Source organism: Acomys russatus, chromosome 21 (genome assembly GCF_903995435.1).
Source record: "Acomys russatus chromosome 21, mAcoRus1.1, whole genome shotgun sequence".
Taxonomy (NCBI): domain Eukaryota; kingdom Metazoa; phylum Chordata; class Mammalia; order Rodentia; family Muridae; genus Acomys; species Acomys russatus.
Genome location: NC_067157.1, coordinates 27,857,124 through 27,884,410, shown reverse-complemented (window position 1 = coordinate 27,884,410; position 27,287 = coordinate 27,857,124). Strand labels below are relative to the sequence as shown.

At 41.5% G+C, this 27,287-nt stretch overlaps 1 protein-coding gene across 1 annotated transcript in view; it reads left to right on the top strand.

The window, feature by feature from the left end:
- Window positions 1-27,287, top strand: part of Arhgap18 (Rho GTPase activating protein 18) — a 146,949-nt gene that overhangs the window by 59,353 nt on the left and 60,309 nt on the right. Inside the window, exons 2-3 of the mRNA XM_051164595.1 lie at window positions 19,829-20,028; window positions 23,592-23,827. Coding sequence (XP_051020552.1) covers window positions 19,829-20,028; window positions 23,592-23,827 — 436 coding nt within the window. The remainder of the gene's footprint in view (window positions 1-19,828; window positions 20,029-23,591; window positions 23,828-27,287) is intronic.

Sequence of the window (27,287 nt, the reverse complement as noted above, 5' to 3'; positions counted from 1 at the left end):
ACATACATACGTACGTACATACATACACACACACATGAAATAAATACATATTAATTTTACTTGAAGTCACAATTATAATTATTCTTAAAATAGATCTTAAATGCAACATTCAAATTAATATTTTATAAAGGATAGGTAATGAATAAGTGTAGTAGTCATTGTTGCTCAATGAAATTGTATTGATGAAGTGATTAGATTAGAAATTATCATTCTTGCGCTGGGAAGATGGCTCAGTGAATAAAGTGCTATCCATGCAAGCATAGGACCTGAGTTCAATCCCCAAAGCCCAAGTAAATAAACTGGGTTTGGTGGTACATGTATACACTCCCAGTGAGGCCAAGACAGACCTGGGCAGATCTCTGGGGCTTGCTGTCCAGCCAGCCTTGCCTTACCTAACTGGTGAGTTCCAGGCCAATGGGAGGCATCCGGTGCTAACCTCTGGCTTCTCTGCACGTACTTGTGTCCTCTTGTACATGTATGTGGACCCACATGAACACCATCTTTTCATCCCACACATACATTGGATTTTCCTGTTAAATGACCAAGAGGCTAGGAGGTCAAAAAGGCAAAAAAAAAAAAAAAAAAAAAAAAAAAAAAAAAGGCAAGCATAACCAACATGACAGGATTGTCTAAGGAAGAACAGCTGGGGCTGGAGAGTTTGAGGTAGAGGGCTGGGTGTATAGGCGCTCCAACCATTTGTCCTGGGTTTGAGAGCTTAACAGGTCTCACATTTATCATATGAAAGCCATGCCTTTCCCTTTATAGAACCCGCTTCAGGAAACAACCAGACTCATTGATGAGGTGGTAGCCCTTAACAGCCTGCACTCAGACATATGATTTAAAAAAATAAATAAGAAAAGAAACAAAGCCCTCTACGTGTTGGGTCTTTACCATAGCACAGCAGTTCCTAACCAGTGGGTCTCAACCCCTTTGGGGTTGAACAACCCTTTCACAGCGGTTGCATATCAGATATCCTGCATATCAGATCTTTACATTATGATTAGTAGCAGCAGCAAAATTACAGTTATGAAATAGTGATGACATAGTTTTATGGCTGAGGGTCACGATAACGTGAGGCCCTATATTAAAGGGTGGCAGTATTAGGAAGGTTGAGAGCCACTGACATACCATATCAGGCAACTTAGACCTGTTTGTAGTCATATTCATGTAACAGCAAAGGAAGTTTTTTTTTTCTTTGATGCCATCATGTCCACTGGGATCTGTGTATGGTCCTTTCTGCATGAGTGTGCGGACTGTGTTCTCATGGGCACATCACACTCTTGGAAACCTAGCCAGTCTGTTCTGGTTCTTAGAGTCTCTGACCACTATTCAAGAGCAAACTGATTAATGTCTTATAAAATGATGGTTTCCAAGCCGGGCGTGGTGGCACACGCCTTTAATCCCAGCGCTCGGGAGGCAGAGGCAGGCGGATCGCTGTGAGTTCGAGGCCATCCTGGTCTACAAAGTGAGTCCAGGACAGCCAAGGCTACACAGAGAGACCCTGTCTCGAAAAAAAAAAAAAAAGGAAAAAAAAAAAAAAGAAAAAGAAAAAAAAAAGATGGTTTCCTGAGACAACAGATTTTTTTTTTTTTTTTTTAATATATCTTTTTCTTGGTGAACTTGGGACATAGATATGAATCCTAGGACCTTGACTACTGTCAAAGCTTGGCCTCAAGAAGCTTGGCCTGGGAGCTGTCATTTTGTGAAGAAATAAATATCAGTCATTCTGGATTATTTCTTTATAGAGACTTAGCAAGAAGGAAATCTGGGCCTGGGGCAATTATAGAACAGAGGGATGAAAAGAGAAGACTGGAGATGAAAATTCTTGAGTAGGAAGTTCTGATCCCAAGCCACAGTTCATTTAGTGTTTTTCTTAAATGAAGCTCAAGCCAGTAACTCAATTAGCAACTTCACTAATCAAAACATTCCAGCACAATCCATTCCAGAGGCACATTAATTGGGCATTTGTATGCTGAGGAATGGTGGAAGAAAAATATTACAAATCTTCGCTTTTTATGTTTACTTATTAAACCGTCATGTTTAATGAAAGCATTTTTTTTTTTTTTTTTTTTTTTTGGTACAGTGAAAACACCACAATTCTTCATTATGTAGCCCTTTATTGTGCCAAATGTGTTCACACACACTCACAATTCACTACAGGAGTTCAGACCTCCTGCGGCCAGGTGTCAGAAGCCGTGAGCTAGATAGCACGGCATGCCACTAGCCAGGAGAACATCAATTATGCTAGCGAGTTTTGTTTCTTCTAGCCTTCAACTTTCTTTTTTTCCCACCTTGTGCATTTAGGTCTCCCTGCTAGACATGCCCTTCTCACTCTAAGAGACAGACATCCCTGCCTATCCTTGGTACCAACGTTACTGAAAAGTGCTTGTTTTTCTTTTTTCTGGTATTATTATTATTATTATTATTATTATTATTATTATTATTATTATTATTATTATTATGAATAGTAAAATAAGTCCTCCCTCCCCCATTTCTACACTGTAGTTTTTTTTTTACACTGTAGTTTTTAATTGGAAATTTTCCTTTGTTCCCTATGCAGTTGGTTTTATCCTTCATGGGCTTTTTTTTTTTTTTGGGTTGCCTGTCCTCTCATTCGTTGCATCACCTCAGGATCTAACACATGCCAAGAAAATAAAAATGGACTCATGTAATCTGATTAATCCAAACTTTCTAGATAGGAGAGATCCTTCAAACCAAAGAGTCTATTGAACAGTTATCGATACGAACCTGAAAAAAAAGGACCAACCAGGTCCTCGGGTAAGATAGTTTACCATCAAGTAACAAGGCTATGTGACAGACAGAAACAAAAAGTGCTCACTGGCCATAAAGCCAGGAGTATTTGTATAAGGCAAAGCTGGAGACAGAAAGTGTAAGTTGGCTTTGTTGAACCTGTATTGGCTAGAGGTATGAGGGGCCTGGATAAGGAAGTGGGGAAGCCTTGGGGCAGCTCATAAGCAGATGTGCCCACAGCTTTGGGATTGGTTGGCGTTACAGGCAGAATGAGATGGTTCATGGGGTGCCCGGCACATGATGGACATGCACAGGAGTTTTAGCCTGGACTCATGACTGCGTAAGGCTCTTGCTTTCTGCTATAGCTATTCTAATATCTTCTCCAATCTTTCTTTTCATCCTTTTGTTTTGTGATTAAATTCAGGACATCTGAATTTCTTTCTTTATCAACCTCAATTTAAAAGAAAAAATTGTCTTGAAGTAGTCACAGCATGTGCTTTGAGACTAACTGCTGGATAGACTTCGAAGGAAATGCAGGTAGAATGTTTTAAGGTTTTCTCCGTTTTGCTGTTGTTGTTTAAGCGGACCGTTATTTCTCAGTCCTCTCTACTTCCGAGTCCAGGTGACTATAGCACTTGGCCTATAGAAATGCTTCCTGACCTTCTGCATTTTATGATGTCTGAAGGGCATTTGGAACTACCCATGAAATTATGGTTTGCAGGTTCCTGTCTTCCTAATGTGGCATTGGCCACAGCGTTGCTGACGTTCTGAATGGCCCAGCTTTACCACTGGACAACATTGCTCTACACACACTCTTTCCTTTCTTACAGTCTAACACAAACACAGGTACCTTTTCACTTTTAATGTTTTCTTTTCAGCATTTGCCTGGCTGTTAGAAGCTTGGTTGGATACCTATATAGTTTTCCTGAGGTACAAGATGAGTTTCCTACTTTATTGGAATAATTAGGAAAAACCATTAAGTGTGAATGTTACATTTGTCTTGTCCAGAACATGCCTGTGTGCTTAACTTCAATTATTACCAGGAGATTTTGGCTTTTTAAAAAATACATATTCCTATTATAGAAAAGCATATGAAAGTTGATGTTAGTGTGTGCACATGACAGTCCTGCTGAAGGGCAAAACTTTGCCCCTAATTTAGTGTTATTGTTTTTAATAGTATTTTACTATTACATTTAAAGATATTGTTTGAAATTTTGTGTTTTGTCTTACAAGTGTTTTGTTACTGTTTAAGATGTAGCAAACATCTTTATAAACTGGTTAGATATCAAAACATTATCATTTAGGGCCTGGAGTATGTGTAGTCAGTGATGGCGGCCTGGCCTAATCTAGCATGCATAAGGCTAGAATTTGATCCTTTCAGGAAGAGGAGGGCAGGGCAAGAGAGGTAGCAAGAGACTTCTTGAAAAGGGGAAAGGAGAGCAAGAGGGCAGAGAGAGAATATGAGTGAGAATGATTATAAGACTATGAATGAGACCATGAAAGAATTTATAGATCTGCTGTCACTCAGTACATAGAAATTCCTGGCCAACATTATTTCTAGACCTCGGATCTTGAAGTTAATGAAATGGGTGTTTTGTTTTGTTTTGTTTTGTTTTAAGACAAGATCTCAATATGTCACAGATTCAAACCCAGTACAGCAAAAGGTCATCTGACCCTTCTTTTCTTACTTCCCAAGGGCTGGGATGACAGGTGTGTGCCATCAGTCTTGCCTGCTTTGTGCAGCACTGAGGACCAAAGCCAAGGCTTTGTGTGTTCCCGGCAAACGCTTTGCCCACCGGAACTGCATCCTCTCTGCCTCCTGTTGCTAAGCCTTATGGGAAAGTTTTACCTTGGTGTTCGTGTACCTCCTTGTGTTAATCTGTGTGCAAAGGGTGTTGGCAATTGAGCTTCAAGATTTTGAGACCCACTAAAAGTTGCCATAAGGGGACTTTAGATGTTGAGGCTGGGGTTGTTAGGAGGTGGGACGGCCTTTGGCCTTTGTTAGTGAATCTCCTCTGCAAGTGTTTTGATAACTCGATAGTCTCCTCAGAAGGAAAGCAGAACTTTAAAAATTAAAGAGGAGGGGGGGAAAAGCCATTTCCAAGTGCAGTGAAAATAAATGGGTGAAAGGTCTTTAAAACCATTGGAGGGGCATGAAAAAGAGCACCACGCACGTGCTAATTGTGGGGAAGCAGGAGTCCATCTCAGAAGAGGAAAGCTTTAAGAGTGGGTTTCAAGCACATCCAGCAAGATGGGGAGAAAGAGACCCAGGGAGGGAGACGCTCCAAGGAGCTTTTCTTAATATACATCAGTGTTGCTAAAACAAAGTGCCATAAACTGGGTGGCTTATAAAAACAAACAAACAAACAAACAAACACACAGCAAAACAGAATTTTCTTCTTACCAACCTGAATACTAAAAAAATTCTAAGATCAAGAAATTGTTAGGGCTAGGCATGTTGGCCTACACTTATGATCCCAGTTGAGGCAGGAAGGTCCTGAGTGCCAGGCTAGTCTAGATTGACTATACAGTAAGACAATGTCTTAAAAGAGGGGGCGGGCAGAAAAATACTGGAAGAGGCGATACAGTTTCGTTTGGCTCCTTTATAAGGACACTTCTTCATTTCCTGAAGCCCCGATTTCCATGACCATCATGTTGAGTATCAGGGGTTTGATGGATGCAAAACATCTTTTTAGATCATAGCAAGGAGCAATGCAGGCACCTCAGATAACTGATCCAAATCTGGGGGAACCTGTGGGTATGACACCAGTTGAGGATGAGTGTTTAATAGTGACAGTAATATAAGAGAGGAAGTGAAAATTCTCGCCAGGGAAGGTGTGGTAGCCACCACAGGACCCAGGTCCGTGTTAGAAGATAAGTGTCTCAGGGGTCATGAATGAGATGCTCACTTCTGGAGAGCTTGTCAGACCATGGCCATCCAGGAAGAGCTGTGACATTGTACCTACATCTGGCTTGGGTGCCGCTCATCATATCCCTCAAGCTAAAGGATTGGAGAGGTTGAGTGAATGGCTGTCTCTGTTTCTGATAAGGTGCTCAGCTCAGTAGGATGCATACAATGAATGCTTTCTTATTATAGAGATTGAGGTACCAGAATAGAACATTGCATGTTTTACAGACTACAGGCCATTTTTTTTCTCCTTAATGTTAGCTCCAGTCTGTCATCACATCCACTCCTCCTTCAGTATACCTCTGTTCCCGTTGGGAAGTCTACTTTCAGTTGAACGTTGAGAGGAGCGTCCCCGAGACAGGACAATGCTTTTTGTCAGAGTTAGTTTCTTTTTTCTCTGCTGGCTGCTTTTCATGTCTCTAATTTCTGTGTAGTTTTATATAACTACATAAAACAATCTTAGGAAATTAAATGGGGCCTGTTATTTCAGAAATATGCTGAATTCCATAATTAAGGATTGAAAAGCTCATAAGTGTCTGTGATGGCAAATGATACTTGAACCTAGGGAGACTAAAATGAGGAGAGACATGTAGTTTTGTTGCCAGACACACCCAGCTGAGAGGTGGAGACACGGGCATGAGCAGGGTGCACCAGGGTGCAGGCTGGGAAGTCCACACAAGCAAGACCATGCCAGCTCCCACAGGGGGAAAAAGTACCAAGAAGTGAGGTTGAGTCATGACAGCTGGAAAACAGATCACACTGCGGAGTTTTGCACAGAATGCAAAGTAGCTCTGGTGTTTATTTTCCAGGTGTCTGTACAGCTGCCAGGACTAAAAGAGGAAGGAATCCCAGAGCAAGAACTGTAGGTCTTGGTGTCCATGAATTGGAGGCTGGGAGACATGATATGTGCGGGAGCTATACAGACTCCACTGGATATTTATTCTTTGAACCAATGTCTCATGGTCTTGGGATTTTTATGTCCAGCTCCACCACTCATATCTTCAGTCTTGGAAGATAATTTTGAAAATTAAAAACTCCTTGTTTCCATTTGGCTAGTTGTATAGTTATGTCTACAAGTTAGGAGGAAATACTACTCCTAGGGAGAGTTGGGGGGGGAACTGAAAGTAAACAAGAGCCAAGTCTACCAGGAACCAATGCTCTACATAAGAGCAGCATCTGTGGTCACCGGTTCATGGGCCCTGTGTCTTCACGTAGGAGGATTGTGGATGGCTGCAACCTGCCCCCCAGGCATGTCTCCCAAGTCCTCTTTGTCTGTACCTTCCCTAACTTCTCCATAGACCTCGTGGCAGTGTCTGCCTGTCTGTTTATTCTTGGAGTGATGCTGACAGAGAGTAGAAAGGTTTTAAGACAAAACAAAGCAAATCCCAAAGACACATGAGTTTATCTTAGCCAAATTTTTTTGGTTGAAGCAATACAGTTAAATGTTGAAAGCTCCTTCTGAACTTTGCCAATATGCTTTTCTTTTTAGTGTTGTTCAGGCAAATTCTGGGTAAATAGAAGATTATCCATCCACTTGCTCCTTGCGTTTCTGTGTAAAGCTGGGTGTGGTTGAGCCAGGTGTGACTATAGTCCCAGTTGGTACCCAGAAGTCTGAGGTGGAATGATCTCAAGTTCCGGGATCCCTGGGGCATATGTCAAGACTCCTCCTCTGCTCTTCTGTTCCCAGGAAAGCTTCATTTCCTGTTGCTTTGCTGTATATATTGTGCAAATCATAAACCAATACAGAAGATGCTCAGTGACTTACTGTTAAAGGGAATTCTGAAAGAAGTGAATTGATTTTATTTTTCTCCCCTATACAAATCACATAAGATGACAGATTACTTGAAAAGTGAAAATTAACTTAGTAGTCTTCAGAAGGATGGCAATTAGGCTGTATACAGAGGAGTGGGGGAGAAGGAGAGAGAGGAGGGGGGCCTGGCCTTTTTCCCATGGGTGGTGGAGGGCCACTGTGGCATAGTTTGCTAACCATTTTCTCTCTGCCATTAGCCATTGTCAGGGCTCTTTGTTCCTTGATGTCCCAGCCACTCCTAAGAATTTCTACTTTTAGCCTAAACCACAGCCACCACTAACTGCCAAAGGAAAGCAAACGATTTGGGCCACTCTCAGGCTGCAGCTCTTCCCAGTCATTCTAACTGGGCAGCTTCTGTTGGGCCATGACACAGCCTGAACAGCGCTGCCATTCCCTGTGGTACAGATGGCTCCCGTCGTCCCTCTGCAGCAGTGAAGGGAAATCGCTGATTAAAGCACACTTCTTATGTGTGTAACAGAGACGATGTCGATGAAGAAGAGCAAAATTTGAAAACTTAAAAATTGTGTGCCAAGTTTTGGTTGTTCTTTTAATGGGTTATATTTGAAATCGCACTCCAAGATAACACCAATACTGTTTTAGAACAGGCACTAGAAAATGTTTTCGCCATGTCTAAAGGTATCTGGAAAGCTGCTGGCACGAGAGGGCGAAGAGAATTTACCAGGGGTATGAAAAACGAGAGGAGGGTGGCGAATTTACTGAAGCAAGCTGCGAGAGAGGTGGAGGGCGAGTCCCGTAGAGGTAATGGTAGCACTGAAAAAGAATGTGAGGGCTTTTCTGGTAACAGTTAAGGGGTAGTTAGTTGCTCTTATCTCATATATGGGTAACATGTGCAAGGGCCACATCTAATAGATAGGTGGGCGTCTCACTCTCATTTTCAAGTAATTATCACTTACTGCAAGTTACTTTTCTTGAGACAGGTGCCACAGGATCTTTAGAACACAGGATCAGACATCTATATGTGACACTTTAAGTCACTGGGATCTGACCCTGAAGTAGTCATGGCCTAGCTGGCAATGTGTGGGGACTTAGCTTTTGTTTTGGGGCTTTTGCCTCTATGTTTCATTCCCTGAGAGATCAGCAGTGTGAAATCATTAACCAAGTGTGAATATTTTTCTTCTGGAGTCACTTTGGAGCTGAGCAGGTGAATGGGGGACAGGGGGCACCCTGGTTGGTGATGCTGACCTGCTAGAGGACCTTAGAAGAATAAAGCATAAATGGCTTAAGCAGCATTTTGAAGAAATCAGTGCAGAGCTGCAGTGGCTGGGTAGGTGCTGCCAATCCAACTGGGAGTTAAGGGATGGCCAGTCCTGCAGTCTGCTGTGGAGATTGAGTTGTATTGTTTGTTGAGATTGTGGAAAAAAGGCAACAGTGTAGGTGTCTATAAGGTCTGGGAAGAGGGGAGGGAGGCTAATGAAAGTTACAAGACTTAAAAGGGATGACACAAGATGATTTCAGGAAGACAGATGAAAAGCATGAGGGCAGTGATGCTGAAGATGAGAAGAAAGCCCAGGCCCAGCACAGCAGCCCAGTGATGCTGCCGTAAGGGGTGAGAGGAGGATGCAAGGCACGTGATGGCGCTGGTTGAGCAATGGCTTCAGGATTCTCTGAGAAGGAAAGCATCTAAGATGACTTCCCTCCAAGTCGGGTCATTCGGGATGGCAAAGAAAGGGAAAGGAATTGACTAAGCTTTTGTAATAAAATTTAGAAAGAGAAATGGAGTCTTGGCTCCTCATTGAGGTCTGAAGGCGATTAAGCATGGGGTTTACCTGGCCCCTACCAGAAAATGAAAAAGGAGCACTCCAAGATGATCAGGGGAGATAGGCCTTGTTGTCACTTGACTGACAGCAGTTGAAGGCAGGAGGAGGACTTGATAAGAGCCAGTCCAATCAGCTTCGAGTGGTCTTTTTATCTTGTGGGAGGGTTTCCTCAAAGTTCTTGTGTTGTCTCTTACAACTTGTTAGATGATAACAGGTTTGATTACAGCCTTTTTTATCCCTCCCAAGAGGCAAGTAATCATGTAGGTCTAGCCCGACCCTTCCCCTGTCATTTCCTCTACCACCACCTGCTATACAGCATGTGTCTGGATTGGCTGCTAACCACAGTGGAGTCTGGCCTGGCTGTGCCTGGATTAGCCTATGTGGTAAAGGCCAAGTTCAGATTTGACCTCAGAAATACAGCAGATGGTGAGAATGGTAAAAATGTCTTGCCAGGTTAGGTCAAAGGTCACAGACCTCTGGATTTCTTGATGAAAGTAGATTAATCAACATTAGTTTGAACTATATTTGAGGCAAGTCAGACACAGAGAAAGGGAGCTGATGCCAGATGGTGTCAAGGGCCCCACCAACCGCACCACCAAGAAGAGGATGGTTTCCTTTGCAATGAGTTTGGCTTCTAGTTGTTCCCTGGGTTTCCAAAAGAAGTTCTGATGTGAGTGTGGAGGGAGAACCTACATCTGGGTAAGAGTAAGAGGCAGTCCGAGAGCTTCCATAGGCAGAGGTTCATCAGATGGATGGGAGGCTGGTGATTGGGAGGGGCTTAGCAAAGAAGTGGGAGAGGGAGGTTGATTCCTAGGGTGAGCAGAAACTTGAGTGCATCCCAAGGGGAATCATCATGATTATTATTTGGGGCTGGGTTTAAGGAAGACAAGCTATTGTAAGAAGGTCTAATAAGGGATTTGTTAGAGCTTTACTACAATGGAAAGTCCTGTGACATGTTCACAAAAACCTGAATATAGGAATCTTAGAGTTCTTTCCTTAATAACAGAGATATGGAATGATATTGTCATCATCAATATGCTATTAAGGGACCAGCATTACCTGTCTTATGAGAGTGTACAAAGGCTACATGTTGCTGGAGAAGAACATAGCTATTCACTTTTTTTTTTTTTTTTATGAGGTTCTAAAGATGAAATTTAGACTAATTTTGAAGAGTACATTTTAGGGAAGTCAGGGTGAATGAAGAATATATAACTCATGGTACGTCAAGTAAGGGGCAATAGCCAGTGTTTACCCCATGGATGATGGGCCACCCATTTGTCTACAAGAGACCAGGGCCTAACATTCTTGGGAATTCCTCAAGAATAAAGGTGAGGTGGCTCATGAAATTGAAACCCAGTTTTGCTTTAGAGTCACCTGTGTTGATGGGACCAAATAAGTCAACTGGTCAAGTTGAACTTGACCTTAAAAGGAAATTTATAAGCTGAACTTGGCTACAGTTTGCCATGAGGAAAAAGAAGCAACTCACTGTCAGAGAGAAGTGAAAGTCTGGTCACCCACTCTCACAGATCAGTCTGTCTGGGAGAGAAAATGGCAGGCATACAAACAGTGGTCACACGCACTGAGTAGTAGAGGCTGAGAAAGAGTTTGTCACAGTAGGCACCATCCACGTACTCTTTGGTCCCTCTAACTCCTAATAGAAGAAAGAGAAATGAAAGGACTGAGAGAAGTGGGGCTCTTTAAGAGGGAACTAGCATGAACATGATTCCAAGGCAACTATTAAGTGCTATGAGGGAGGGGATTCATAAAATAAGAAAAGCAGCCCTGCATGCTCTGGGTGATAGCTAGCAGCCATCCTTTATCCACTACCTTCAGATTCCACCAAAAAGTTGCTTTTGCAAAAAGAGGCTTTTGTAAAAGGACCTCCTCCTATAGGTCAAGGGTGCCCCAGAGCCCCAGTGCAGGGGCCTTTGAGTCTAACTGGAGAGAGGCCCTAGCCAGAGACGTTCAGTTGTTTTCAGGTTATTTGGTTGATAACTATAGGTACCATGGAGAAGAGGCACAAAGAGAGGCCCCATAGAGGCCAGAAACATATCATGTGAAATGGAGTTTGGAAGGTCAGTGACATGAAGGGGTACAAATAGAATTTATCAAGGACATGATTTACTGAAAAACACCACAAAGGAGGCAGTATAGAGGAGACCCTGTTACTGAGAGGGGGCAGATATTTCTATAATAGTTACTTCTCTTATTTTGTGAGCCATTTGTGCAAGATCCATACCTTGGTATATAGGTAGGCACCTCACTCTCTCATCACAGAACACAGTGCGTTTCTTGAGACTGACATCTGGGAGCATGGTTTGGACATAGGAGTTAAATTTCAGAAGTCTGTAAATGGGATCATAAGTCACCAGAGTCAGATCCTAAGTCATCACAGCCCAGTTGTGAAAGTGTGGGCATTTTGTCTAAAGATGTCTAGTTCGTCTTTAAATGTATTTTTCTCTCTTGACTGCTGTATTAGTCAGGGCTTTGTAGAGGAACAGACCCAATAGGATGATTATATATTAAAAAGAGGGTTTATTAGATTGGCTTCCATGATAACATCTAGGTAGTATAACATAGGCTATACTTGGTAGTCCATAAGATGTCTCAGCAATTCCAGCCTGGCACTGAAGATCTAGAGGATTCCTGGAGAGCCGCTGGTCTTCAGTCTACATTGGAAGGCAAAAGAAACTAGGTTTTGATATCAGCAGCAGAGGAAGCAATATTGACAGATAGATGAGCTGGGTAGCAGGGTGGAAATAGGGCACATGTGGTGGTTTAAATGAGAATATGGCCCCCACAGGGTCATATATTTAAATATTTGGTTCCTGGCTGGTGGAACCGTTTGGGAAGGATGAGGAGGCGTGGCCTTGTTGGGGCAGGTGTGGCACTGGGGATGGAATTGAGGTTTCAGTAGCACACACCATTCCCAGTTAGTTCTTTTCTGCCTCATGCTTATGGGTAAGATGAAGCTCTAAGCTATTGCTACCACACCATACCTACCAGCCGACAGCCATGCTCCCCACCGTGATGGTCATGAGCTCATCCTCCAGAAGTGTAAGCCCACGTTAAAGGCTTACTTCTATAGGTTGTATCGGTCATGGTCTCCCTTCACAGTAATAGAAAACGAAGATGGTGAACGACCTTGCCAGACCCATGGGAAGGCAGCACAAAGGCAAGCAAGCGAAAAGCGGAGCACGAAGCTTCTCCTTGATGGCCTCCTCTGATTTGGCTGTCACTGGAATGTGCTACCCATATTTAGGGTATGCCTTTCCACTAAAAATAACCTGATGAAGAAGATCCCTTTCAACTGTGCCTTGTGGCTTATCTCTTAGTTGATCATGTATCTAGTCAATTTAAACTGACAATAACAGTTAGTATAGTTTTCACTTAAGGATGTTAACTATAGACAGTTGCATCAAGATAAATCTGGTCTAGATGGCTCAGGAAGATGTGTCTGTTGAGACAGAAGTAAATTCTATCCTTGCGAGTCTGTTCAGTATAATAAACTGACCCCTGAAAAAGAAATGAGTCTGTTAATCCAAGTTTTTCCATTCTTTTGCTAAGTTTCCTTGGAGAAAGAGTTAGTCCTGAGAACTTATCACTTCACCTAGAAAATGCTGAGAGAGATTTAAAGCCCAAGTTATAATACCATCTTTAAGTTTGTTTCAATAGATGTAATTTTTATATAAAATATACGTAACCATTATATTGTGGTCTGAGTTGCAAATCTTTTTTTTTTTAACTAGAGTAAAACACAAAAAATAAACCGTAGTCTTCTGTTTTATGTCCTCTACTGTGGTTACTTCTTATTTCTTGTATAGAAATGAAAATAAAAGGAAGGTGGCGAAGGGAGGTTTCAAAATGGCTCAGAGAGTAAAAGTTCTTGTTGCCCACGCCTAATGGCCTGAGTTCAACTCCTTACCCTCAAACCTACAGAAGCAGAAGTAACTCCCAAAAGTTGTCCTCTGACCTCCACAGGCACACACACATACACATGCGTGCACACACAAACACGCGCACACACATACAAACACGCACACACACACACACATAATAGTGATGGTGATAATAATACTAATAGTAAAGTAATAAAAACAGTATAAGAAATAATAATGGCAGATGTAGCCATTTTTTTAATAGTTAGAAAGAATTATTTTTAAGAAAATGAAATGCAAAACTATGGTCTATTATCCAAGGATTTAAAGGAATCCAAAGGTCACAAAATTTTTGCCTCTGAAAGGGAAAATCAAAAACAAAAACTACCACCACCACCACCACCACCAGGAGTCCTGTCCTGTGATATGCACTGACAGTGGACGGGTTGACAGGAGAAAGGGTTTATGAATATGTTTTATGTGCAGTGTACATATGAGGCCCTCAAGATATGAAGCACAAACACCCTCTTATACTGGAGAAATCAAGAGAGCCAGGGAGCTGCCAATGGGGATCACAGAAATGAATGAGTCCCAAAGAGCAGACCATAGATTGGGACCAGGTTGCTTTCAGCTGTGGAAATGAAGCAGGATGTCAGTATAAATCTTATCTGTTTCTCTAGAAGCCCTGCAAATGATGTCATCATAAGCATTGAGCAGAGTCCATCTGGGGATAGTGAGAGTTGGTGGCGCCTTTCCCTCTCCCGTGGTGGATGCTTTCCAGTTGCTTGATGAGGTTTCTAGGGAAAGCCCTTAAGAAGGTAGTATCTTTTTTTTTTTTTTTTTTTTTTTTTTAATTAATATACAGTGCTCTGCCTGCATGTACAACTGCAGTCCAGAAGGATCACATTATAGATGGTTTTGAGCCACCATGTGGTTGCTGGGAATTGAACTCAGGACCTCTGGAAGAACAGACAGTGCTCTTAACTACTGAGCCATCTCTCCAGCCCGAAGGTAGAATCTTGTTGAGAGGTTTACTCTGTCAAATAAGAGGATGTGGTGGGAGAATCCTTGTGTGCTTTGGGGCAGAAGAAGGAAGAGAAGATTAGATAGTCCTTGCTTCAGAGAGCATCTTCAACTTTTTCTTAACTCAAAAGCATGTCAAAACCACACTGTGAAGTATTGGTTTCTAAGCCTTAGGAGGTAGGGTACAAGAATTAAGAATAGGACCAGATTGTCCTGGTTCACATCCTATAGTTACAAATGAATCTGCCTTGTGTTAGGAAGGGATCATGGATGACCAAGAGGCACAGAGGGAAATAACGTATCATCAAACACTGTGCAGAAGGAGAAAATTGCTCTCCCCCTTTTCAGAGATGGATATGAGTGGATGGCTAAGGACTTTGGGGGCTTTTGAAATGATATTTTTATTCTTCATCATCATACTGTAAATTAAATATGAAAATACTAGTGGAATACATCCCAGTTTTTAAAAATGAAAGTCTGCAAAACTAAAAGAAAACAAACAAAGAAGTAGGTCAAGAGGCACTAGGAAAGCATTCCTGCTCTTTCACCAGGGACTTCTGGGACACTGCCACAGACTTAGATGCACCTTTTCAGACCCATTAGGAGTGTTTTTGAGTAGTGGGAGAGTATAAGAATTATTTCAGGGGACTCGCTATCTAAGCTGTCTTCATAGTGTCACTTGGATACTGTTTGCTTCTGTCATGAGAATACAGTGGGAGATCTCAGGACATTAGCCAGGGGTTGACTGCAGCAGCACATGTGAGCATCCAGACTGCCTCTGTGGAGCTGGAAATTAAAGGCAGTTCCACAGAAAACAAAACAAAACAAACCCCAAGAAACTAGTGCTGCTTGCTCATCTCACTTTTTGTTCATTTGCTTTTGGTTTGCTTGGGGGTGCGTGTGGCTTTCTGCTTTTTCTTCTTCCTCCTCCTCCTCCTTTCTTTTTCTTCTTCCTCCTCCTCCTCCTTTCTTTTTCTTCTTTCATTTTCTTCTTCATCTCCTCCTCCTTCTCCCCCTTCTTCCTTCTTACTTTCTCTTCTTCCTTCTTGTTCTTGTTATTTTTCTTGTTCTTCTTCCAAAAACATTACATTAAAAAAACAAAAGTGTAACACCTGCGCTCCAGAAGAAGGCACCAGACCTCATTATAGATAGTTGTGAGCTACCAGGTGGTTGCTGGGAATTGAACTCAGGACCTTCAGAAGAGCAGCTAGTCCTCTTAACCTCTGAGCCATCTCTCCAGCCCCTCAAGGCATTTCATTTTTAGCAAATGAATTATACTTAAGGTTTTCAATTTTAATATCTAATGTTATAATAACACTATATAAACCACAAAAAAAGGGAAGTGTTTTGGGTATTCTTAAAGCTTTTGTTTTTAACTATGTAAAGGGACTCTGACATTCTTGTTTGAGAATTACAGTGGAGGATAGGTAAGTGATTCCTCTGGGTCTAAGAAGAGAATACAAATAGTCTTACTGAAACATATGACAAAGGCCTGGCATGGTGGCGCATGCCATTAAACCCAGAACTCAGGAGGCAGAGTCAGGCAGATCACCATGAGATAGAGGCCAACCAGGTCCACAAAGTGAGTCCAGGACAGCCAGGGCTATAGAGTAACCCTGTCTCAAAAAAACCAACCAACCAACCAACCAAAAACCCATAAGGCATGAGAAGAAGTCATATGTAGTTACTGGTACAATGCCTGAGAATGACACGGCCACTGCTATCCATGGCTAAGCACTAATTAGGCAGTCTGGTAGGAATTTAGACCATCAAGGAGTTTTGTATTGTTTTTCTCTTGTTGCTTTTCTTTGTTTCAGGTGGTGAGGATAAAATACAGGGCCTCCTAGCTAACGTATTTACCACTGAGTTATTTCAGTCTCCAGTGCTATTGTTAGTGTTCTGTTTTATATAGGTAGGAAAATTGAGGAGTAGAGGTGAGTGACTTATCAAAGATCACAGGGTTAGGCGGAGATGGAAGCATTTGGTGCTTGTGTGTCCACATCTTTGCTGACCACGTTGACACTGGGATGAGTCACTGACCAGTCAACCATGGTATCATGAATAGTAGCAATGGTGTGGTGGCACATGCCTGGGATCTCTTCTAGGATGCTCTGGGCTGTAGAGTGAATATAAGGCCAGTCAAGGCTGTAGAGCAAGACTCTGTCTCAAAAAGAAGCAAAAGCAAACCCAGGCATTCCTAACACCTTGAAGAGTACAGATACCTTTTAAGTTTTTGGCCAGCTGGAGAAATTGTTTCAGCAAAATAAGATGTTATACTCAGGGAAACTACAGTAAAATAAAGGTTCAATTTATCTTTATAAGCTTAGAAGACATGGTAGCAAGGTGGAAAAGGAACCTTCCAGGAAGGCCCGTAGGTCTATGAAGTGAGTATCTCGGTCATTTTGGAGGTCATGGATAAAGGCAAAGTGACATTGTATGTTAGAAAGGACATGACATATGCATAGCAAGGCTGGACGCAACTGTCTATCCAGCAAGACCAGCAATGTCTCTGAGCGAACTATCTTCAGTTTGGTCATTGTAGTTGCAGGAGGTCAGAGAGGCAGGGCTGCTTGAAGCATGGGCTGCCCATGGTGTAGATTCTGTTTCTTTGATTTCAGAACCATGCACTGCTGAGATCATGTGGACCTGAAATCCCGTTCTGATCTGCTTCATTACACATAGCAGATGGTGATTTATAGTTCTAAACTCAATTTTCAGAATGAGTGTTAACAGAAAAGACAAGACATAGTCTTTAAAGCAAAAAAAAAAAAAAAAAAAAAAAAAAAAAAAAAAAAAAAAAAAAACAAACAAAAAAAAAAAAAAAAAAAAAAAAAAAAAAAAAAAAAAAAAAAAAAAAAAAACAAAAAAAACAAAAAAAAAAAAAAATGGGGGGGGCAATACCTGGCCACTTACCAGGACAGTTATAAAAAGGCTCCCAACTTTTAGCTTTGGCCATCTGAAGGATACACATACGTTCTTAAATGAAAAGTCATAGAGTATGTTAACTGTAGCTGAGGGAAATGTTTGCATTAAAAGAAAAAAAATTAGTTGACAGAATCCAGCAAACAGTAGGCTATTACTAAACATTTGTGCCTCCCATTTCTCACCTTAATATTTACAATGGAAAATATGGTCCAACAGTATTTACCAATGATGCAAAAGGAAAAGAAAACAGAAAAGCAAGCAAGCAAGGAAAAAAAAAAAAAGGGACATTTAGTTCGTTGCAAATCGATTCAGCACCTACATATTACCCAAGTCACAATATTGAGTCATTTCATCAGTACTAAGGAATAAGACTGAGGCTCTGCATGCTTTGAAGGCAGGGCTTGACAGAGAAGATACGTTTATGTAACAACGCTGTAACTCAGTGCCCTCGAATTTTTCTCCACATGCTATCTTGATGGAAATTTACCAGAAACTTCTTGCCAGAACAAACACATTCCTTCAGGAGTGAAAGGCTTAATGTTCGTCTATTCAGCCACAACTCTTTTCCTCTGAGCAGATAAACCAAATTATTTGGTATTGGTTATTATACTTCTCACAGTTCACAGGACTCAACTGTGGTCTCCCACAGGGACCGTAAGAGCTCAAGGTACAAGACAAGAAAATGGCAGCCAATTTTATACTCTGAGGAGAGAGAAAACAGAAGCAAAGATGCGACGCTTGAATAGTTAGTGTGAAGTAAATATAACGGCAAACACGAATGGGGAGCATCCATGAGTTGGCGTTAGCTGTCCTGACAGCTCTCCTGATTAAGGAGGCGAGCCACACACAGGTGAACGGAGCTGCTGACCCCGGATATGCAAACATTTATGAGAGGGGTAACTTTTTTTAATAAATGACTTGCAAATCAAGACTGAAAGTTCCCCAGTGGCAGTCCTCACTATACAGTGATAAATGGCGAGAGTCTCTGGGCTTGAGAGTTCCATACACTGTGCTATAAATAGGATGAGTGGGGCTAGAAGGGAGGCAGCAGCTCTAGAGCTAAGGATAGAGGAGGCTGAAGGCAATGGAGACTCCACCACTTCTTGTTAAGCCCGTTACTGAAATCCACCTATCACATTCCAGGGTTGCTGTTGGATATTGTTTGGGGGGGGGGTAGGGCTATTATTCCATAGCCCAGGGGAGCCTTAAATTTGCAGAACTGCTGGCTTAGTCTACTGGGTGCTAAGACTGCTAGGGCAGGGTACCATAGCCTACTCCAAGGAGAGATTCCCCCCCCCCCCCACCAAGGAGAGATTTTAATGATTCTTCTTTTCATTCTCACAAGCAGCATTGATAAAGTACCGACCTTAGTGAATAAATTTGCCTACTAGCACATCACAGCTCACTGCTCAGGCACGCTCCATATGCTCCATTTTTTTGCAAGTTCTTTGACTTTTTGTTTTGTTTTGACAAACTATTTGGAATTCAACTGGATAGGTTTGCCAGAGTTTAGGGTCCTGCTTCCTCATATAGTGTTAAACTCCTACTCTGTAAATAATTATTGGAAAGACTGGTTTAAATGTGAGAATATCACTCATGGATTACTAAAGAATTATATTTTATTATGTTTCTCTTTATTGTCAATATGTATAAGAAATAAAACCGATCTAGCAAGTATTGCTTCTTAGCAGACCTTCTTGGGAGACCAAAAAAAAAACCACTTTGAAATTAGAATAATAAATTTTTTTTTTACCGATCATTATCCCCATTCAAATAGTATATTTAAAAAGAAAATTATTTTATTATAAAGCAAAAACACCAGAGATGGAAATGCTCCTCTTTGAAGTGCCTAAGTGCTATTTTCCTTCTATCTGTAAATAATAAGAAATAAAAATGTATTTCTATTTTGTATTAGTTTTTATTGTAAATTCTCATAACTCAATTTCAGAAGTAGGTAGGATATGAGTATAAAGAAAAATAGTTTACTTGAAGTCATAAAAATCACATCCAAGGGCTAGAGGCACTGGCTGCGAAGTCTGGTGACCGTAGTTCAGTGCCTGGGACCCACACAGTAGGAGGAGTGCATCCACTCTCCTGAGTTGGCCCCTGACTTCCACAGTGTCTATGATCTGTGGGCTGTCTCCTGCCCATATTTTCTTCAGAAATAACAAGAAATGTCTGAGACAATTTCAAATTATTCGGAATTTCCAGGAAATGAGTACTTAGCTATGTTAAAGCTTATTTATATGCATAATCATGAGCATATTTATAATGCTTAAAGAGTGCTTTCTTCAGTAGACTGTAATGGAAAATTTCATAAATTGCTTTCTATATATTTCAGTACCAAAAATAAGATAGGAATTGAAATAGCGCTTTATTCATTGGTGGCAGTGGTTGGCTATAAGTTGACTGAGTTTGATATGTGAATATAAATGATGAAAATCATTCCCAATTTTCTCTGTGAATAGCCAATAAGCAAGGCTAACCCTAATGCTACCTAAATACAAAATGACTCTCAGTGAAAGGGTCAATTAGTAGTTGCCCCTTAACCTTTGTCATTCTTTTCTAGAGGATGACATTGTGATGGATCCTCGTACTGTTTCCCTCGGAGTGTTACTGACCCCGGTGCACCTAAGTTAACAAAACAAGCATGCGCTTAAGAAGTTTCCAGGCTTCCCAGCATGATCCTGTGCTGTTTTGGAAATGGTATTAGTTTCTCATAGGAAACGAACCGTGTTTTGTTTTGCATTTATAGTCGCAGATATGGCCAGTACACTCTGAACCCGGGAAGCTCCACTAAAGTTACAGAGAGACCTCCATTTGATCGGTCGAGTTCTCAAGACTCGTTGGATGAAGTGTCAATGGAGGACTATTGGACGGAACTAGAAAACATCAAGAGGTCTAATGAAAATCGCCAGGAAGGTCAAGAGGCTGTCGTTGTCAAAGAGCTTGACGGTAATGCCCGAGGGAATAAAATGTGTGTATGTTAGTACAAATGAGTTTTTAGAATGAAAGGGAACAGGCCCCAAATAATGCTGGTACCCATGAATTTGAAGGTTACTGGATAGTAGCAGACATGAGTTCAGTCACCAGGCACAGGTGTAAGCAAACTCATAATGATGGCTAAGCTCATTCTATTAGAGATTCAGTGAGTTAGACTCAGTGTTTAAAATCATCTACACTGACTTTAATTCTTTCCATAATAAACTAGCCTCACGGCTCTCTGGTCTCCAGGAAGTGTGGGTGGTGACGGCAAGCTTCCAGCTCTGCAGTGGTTCAGTTTTCCATTTGTGAAGAAGCTTGTTGTCAGAACCACAACATATAAGTTTGTTCTACTTTTCCATAGATGGCATATATCTTTTAAAAAAGATTTTATTCATTTTAATCATGCATGTGTCTAAGTGTAATCAAGTGCACATGAACTACCCAGGAGCCCAAACTCCCTGAGCTAGAATTATAGGTGATTGTGAGCTAGAGGGTTTCTAGCCACTACAGTTCTGCATGGTGGATATGCATAATCAACCCATGTGGGTGGTTTTTAGACCTCTGTTGGACCTGGTCAGTCATCATTCAGTACAGTATGCAGTTTGGAAGCCACAAAGCATGCTTTGACAACGGAAGGGCACAGATCTGGACACTAGAAGAAGGCATTAGCAGTTTTCATTCCCTTGGTCACTTCTTTCTGGTATTTTATGCATCATTTTTTCTTATGTTTCTTCCCAACAGTATTTTATACAGACTTTACTACTATACTTGATATTCTGAAGGAAGCATGCGATACTTTACATTTTAATATATTTCTTAATTTTTGAACTATTTCCTGTAATTTTTAAATTCAGGAAGTCACCACATTTGTGATGCCCGATTTTGTCATCAAAACTGTGGCTATGCTATCCATAAATGTATATGTATATTTTAATATGCCAGAAAACATATAAATGCCAAAAAGATAAAGTTGTACTGAGTTCTGTGGTCCACTAGTACAGACACCCTCAGCTGTCAACTCAGTGTCTGATGAACTACTGAGGTAAGCACCTCTGTAAATAGGGATTGATCCTTCACTACAATGTTGCTTTAAAGATCACCTATCAATAGTCATCTGGCGCCTGACTTCTGTGCTCCCATTTAAAGACAGGGTCTCGCTATGTAGAGCACAATATTTTTAGTTTTGTAATTCTCCAATCTCAACCTTCTAAGAGCTGGGATACCAGGTGTGTGTCACTGTACCATGTTTGAATATTTTTTTTCCTCAATAATTTTTAGACTGATAAAACTATAGTCAGCTAATCTGATTTCTAACTTATTTTCTCCATTCTTTTCTAAGTATATTGTGAACAAGGACCTATCTTACTTGGAATAATAACGTTTTTCAGTCTGTGTTTCAAAACAGAAGCAACTTGCCAGTTGCTCAGTGGGAAATGACGCGTTAGGGAAGCCACATTTAAGTCTTAGATGGAGGAGTGTGCCTTCGGCTGTTTGATAATTCTCCAAAGTCACATTGAATTCACAAATGAGGAAGAACAATGGGCATGATCCTATATACTCTTATTTTCTTAGGCTTTATAATAACAATGCTTATTGTTTATTATAAATAAGTAAATATTATTATTGGGGACATAGTCTCACCATGTAGCTCTAATCCTCCTTGAATTTACTGTATAGATAAGGGTAGCCTCTCACTCACAGAGATCTTTCTGCCTCTTACTCCTACTCTGAGGTGAGAGACATATGCCACCACACCCAGCTTTCCCTATATTTTAAATAGCTTGAGTTTCCTTCTTTTTTTAATGTACTAAATGGCTATAGTAATCTTGTTTTCCTTATCCGGACAATTTCAGCCTCATTGCCCACCACCACTCTGGGTCTATACACTGGGCTGTGTTTTACCTGTTCTACAGTGTTAGCAATGGGCGACTGGTTTTCTTGAGCGCCGAGTTACGGACACTTGATTTCTACACTCAACGAGTTAGGCTAGTGTAGACGGACAGAAGTCAGTCAATAGTGATATAGATGACAACGTTCGTAAGATGTCCTGACCTTTGGTTATGAAGTAGCTCTGGTGGCCTCTCATTTAGTTTAGAGAGGAAAAAGCAGAATTAACTTGAGGCTGACAATGGACTCTTACATCTTCTGTGATGTGTCAGTACTTGTTTTGTTTTTCAAGGCAAGGTTTCTCTTTGTTTTCCTGGCTGTCCTGGAACTCTCTGTAGACCAGGCTGGCCTCGAACTCAAGAGATTCACCTGCTTCTCCCTCCCGAGTTGCTGGGATTAAAGGCATATGCCACCACACATGGCCCCTGTCATTACTATTTTATTTCTCTCTATAAATATGGTGCTTGATGTGACTCTATTCTAGTTTCCTAGAAGCTCCATTAGGTGTAAGAAAATGTAGCATTCCTTGATAGCCAGAAATGATTGGTTCAGACCACCCAAAGCCACAGATAGATACTAGAATGTCTTTTATAAAGGCATGGAGTTGGCACAAATCTATTTGCATACTCCTGCTATTTATAGTTCATGTTACAAGGTAAAGTACTATACAGGTAGTTATGATATTATGTTTAGGGAATGGCAAAAAGTTAAACGTTTATAGTCAGGCCTGCTAGGGCACGAAGGAGTCTGTGCAGGAGGATCTAAATTTAGAGGCTGCCTGAACTAAGAAGTGAGACCCTGACTAAAGGCGGGGAGGGGGAAGGAAAAATAGTCCATGGCCGTGTTCAGGTCAGGCACATTTGCTTTTTAGCAGCACATTCAATCCACGTTAGCTGAATCTTCAGATGCAGAGACCACAGATGTGGAAGGCAACTGTATCTAATTTACAGTTCAATCCCTACTTTCCGAGTTCTCAATTGATTCAGTTCTCTAATTAGTTTTCATACAGTCTCCTTTTTTGTTTAAACTAGTGTGCTTTTAAAAATTTCTTAATATCTATATTATCTGATGCACTCATTTGAGAAAAATTAGAAAATTTAATTTGAAATTGAATACAGTTCTCAGTGCCCAGATACATAACTTCTTTTTTCTACTACCTTGCCATATGCCTCATTAGCTACATGGAACTGAGAAAACAAACCCCTTTGGAGAGTGGTGTTAGGCTCCAAGATAGCCTTGAATTTAAGCCAAGAAACTAGGCCTGCCTGTATGCTCTCGGCACCAACTTCCTGTGCTGCCCGCTGAAATAAGTTATCTCTTCATTGCTTGCCCGTCTCTAGAAAGAGAACAGTACTGCCCTCCCTCGTTAACATGCAGGAAGTTGTGGAGGTTAATTACATGTGAAATAATTTTAAAAATTTTAATTAAGTATATGTGAAATTGACCCAAAATTCACTATCACTGTGGCCAGAGTGGATGGCAGTTGTCCAAGTTTCGGATAATGACTTTCAGCACAGTGACTTCGTTATAATAGAAGCATTTCAGTCAGGGTTCCTAATAGTCTAAAAATATGAACATTTTTATACTTTGTGATTGTAAAACCATTTCTTTCTTTTTCTTAAAAAAAAAAAAAAAAACTATTTTAGAGGGAGAGCTGGAAGAAGAATGGCTCAAAGAGGCGGGCTTATCCAATCTCTTTGGAGAGTCTGCTGAGGACCCGCAGGAAAGCATGGTGTTTTTATCCACACTGACCCGGACTCAGGCAGCAGCTGTTCAGAAACGAGTTGAAACGGTCTCACAGACCTTGAGGAAGAAAAACAAACAGCACCACGTTCCTGACGTCAGAGACATATTTGCTCAACAGAGAGAGGCGCAAGAAAAAGTAAGATTCCTTTCTGATATGAAGGCAACTGATGAAGTGCTTAGTTTAATCCAGATCGTTACAAATGCACGTGTTATCCACCCTGTGTCGAAGCACTGTGTTGGCGGCGAACCTATGCTTCTGAGTTTTGCCCTTCTAGAAGTGACCCCAGTGAGACAAACACGTAAACCAGTTCAGATTCAGCGCAGGGATTCTGTGCTAGGGAGGATGGAGTCCTTGGAGTGCTTAGAGGTGCCTGCCACAATGCTAGGCGTGGCAGAGTGGTGGAGAAGGCCTTCTACACAGCCTGGCTGCCAGTTGTTTCTGAGGGAGAAGCAGGACGCAGGGGTTGTTCCTTGATCTGTTATTGCTTGAAAAAACTCATTGAATTTTCAACTCACTGAAGGACAGGTAGAGGTGGAGTGTGAGGGAACCGACGGCAACTCACCCATGACTTTGTCTCGCTGTCTGCACCTCACGTGATATATAGATTTGAGTTAAGACAAACCCAGGTGCTTAATGTTTTCATGGAAGATGCTGGGTTCTGCTGGAAATAGAAGAGTGGTAAATGAAGAGATTTTGGGGGAGATACTATAAGTGTTAGACCTGTGTGTTCCTGAACAGTGCTGTGCAGAACAGCCCATTGACAGAGCACTCATCGCCTATCTATGAGAAAATAAGGAGCTTGCGTTTGATTGAGATGATCATACTCAACTCTCCTCAAGACAGCCTGGCTGCCAACAGTGAAAAGTCAGCTGAACTAAATGGCCTCTTTAAGAGCACGGAAAATTTGCTTACTGGCTCCATCAGCTCCGGTTTAGAAAATTCAGGGAAATCATCGGGTGGGTAACAAACGGATTCTTGAATACTGGTTATAATGACAACAGGAACAGTAGCAATTGCTGCCACAGCTGCTGCGCTAACTGCTTTACCTGTCTGGTGTCACTGAGTCCATACCCGGCAGCTGTTCTGTGGGTGGAGTGGTCTCATTTCCACCCAGTGGCTGAGGCTCATAGACTTTAAGTAACTTGTTCAATGTCCCGTAGATTCCTAGCCCAGTTTCGTCTGACTTGAAAGCCCCCTCTCTCCTGATGTATTTCCACTTCCAGACATGCCTGTGATATTAACTTGAGAATCCACTTATAGCATAAGCAAAAGGCAACAAAACACTTCACGATTCTTCATCAAGGGCAGAACAGAAGAGCTTGTATTTAAGGCACGTTTGTTGTTATGTAGAGAGCCTTTCCTTTTTGCAATTATTTCGCTCTTCTGCAGAAGTCCTTTCAGTTGCAGGCTGTTACTCTGCTTGCATGGCCAACTGCGGATCAAGTTCAGCCTATTTACAGGAATTCCGGTGTCACTAGATTGCCCCGGGCACTTACATATGTTCCGTGCTTGCTTACTACCCAGTGGTTATTTGGGACATCTACCAGTGCTGAAGGATGGAACTAGGTTTCCAATTAGAGCAAAGTAAATGGTGAGGATATACAATATGACATTTCCTTCCTAATTAAAGAGCATTGCCCCCTCCCTGTCCCTGTCCACTAAGAAAGCTCAGAGGAAGTGAAAAGCAGGAATGGACAGAGAGCTGAATCATAGCAAAATATATGGTGTGAGATTCTTCCTAGTATCGAGGACGGTGTTGCTACTTGGTGCTAGAAGAAAATTTTTTTTCAGCAAATTCCTGGAAATGCCTAACCCACGTGCTTTTGAATCTGAGATAATTGGTGGCTTTTATTATCTGCTGGTCTCATTAAGAGTGAAATAACACAAGCAAATTAAGATAATGTTTTCTTTTGCTGGATACCTTTAATTGAAAGACCACCATCTTTTAGAAGACGACTCCCACCTCTCTCCTTCCCTTTCCCTCACCCCCATCCCTTAAGCATCCATCTTTGTGGTTCTGCTGTTCTGGGGGTAAATGTGTATTCAGCTTTTCTAGTGGCTATACTTAAACATGAAGCCTGTGCTGACACCAGGAAATTTAATGCCTAAATGTATCCATCTGCATGCCTATCTTCAATTACTAGTGCAAACAGTCTGACCACACACTCCAAATATACATCCATATGTAAGATCAGAATCCCTGGCTGCGTTCCCCGCGCCATGGAAGGCCAACTCTCTGCAGGTACAGGGAAGGAGAATGGTGTATTGCAATCAACTAAGGTATATATACCTTTGGCCATGCCAGTGTTTCTCCTGTGACTTGTCATTGTCTTGAGTACTATAGGGCTTTAAGCCATATGTTAATGAGCTAGGACAGGAGCCCTAGTGCTTCTTGTAAAACTGCGTGTGATAGAGAAGAGTTTTGTAGATAACAGTTTGAGGTTGATTGTGCTGTGAGGAAAATAGAAGGGCTAGTTTCTGACTGTAGAGATATGGAATCCAGTACAGTGATTAATAAAAGTAATTCATTCAAGTAGGCCTCTTTGTACGGTTGGCCTAGACCCCCTTTCCTCACCCCAAAGACTATGCAGAGCTCTATCTGGTGTCAGTTCCGGCTCACCATGACACCCCTGAAAGTATCAGGGCTCACGGCACCAATCCCTTAAACAATTTCCTTTCATATGTCACTGCTTACTGCTAGTTTGGCAATTGGTTTCAATTTATCTCACATCTCTTCTTTAAACAACTCATTTTGTGTGTGGACAGTTGTATATATGGGTTTGTGCACATGTGTGAGAGGCCAGAGTTCGACACTGAGTGTCGTTGGTAATCACTCCCCACCTTATCTTTAGAGACAGAGTGTTTCGCTGAAGCCAAAGCTAACCAGTGTGGCTAGACTGGCTAGCCAGAAAGCTTGAGGAAGCCACCTGTCTCTACCAGATGGAAGCTGCCCTTCCTATGTTTACAAGCATGCTAGGTTTGAGCTTGGGTCTTTGTGTCTGTGTGGCAGTCACATTACTCTTTGAGCTATGTCACATTTAAGTTTGCCTTTTCTTTCTTTGTTTGCTTATCTATTTATTAGAAACAAAGTTTCACCTTGTAGCCCATTCTAGCCTTGAAACCATTATATCACCAAGTCTGGTCTCGAACTCCCGAGAATCCTACTGCCTCAGTCTCCAGAGTGCCTAGAATACATGCATGAGCTACCATACTTGGCTGGTCATTTTTTTTTTTTTTTTTTACTTCTTAAGGATTTTTATTTTACTTCTAATGTGTTAGCTAGTACTCTTGTTTGATAATAGAATTATTGAGCCAAGATTCACATACCATATGATCACCTGGTAAATCATGGAACTCAGTCTGAGAATGATTGGTTTGTGATGCAGGGCAGGTGACAGAGTAAAAAACTATATCAACTACAATAAGAACAACAACAAAAATCAAGCCATTTTCTTCACTGGTTTAGTCACTAGTTAGCTGTTCATGTTTTAGTAAGTAACTCCCCCATACACTTATGCAAAAGACTCTAATTAAACTTTGCAGGTGACCTCCCCCCTCCAATAAATGTGAAAGTAAGAGGACACTTGTTTGGAAC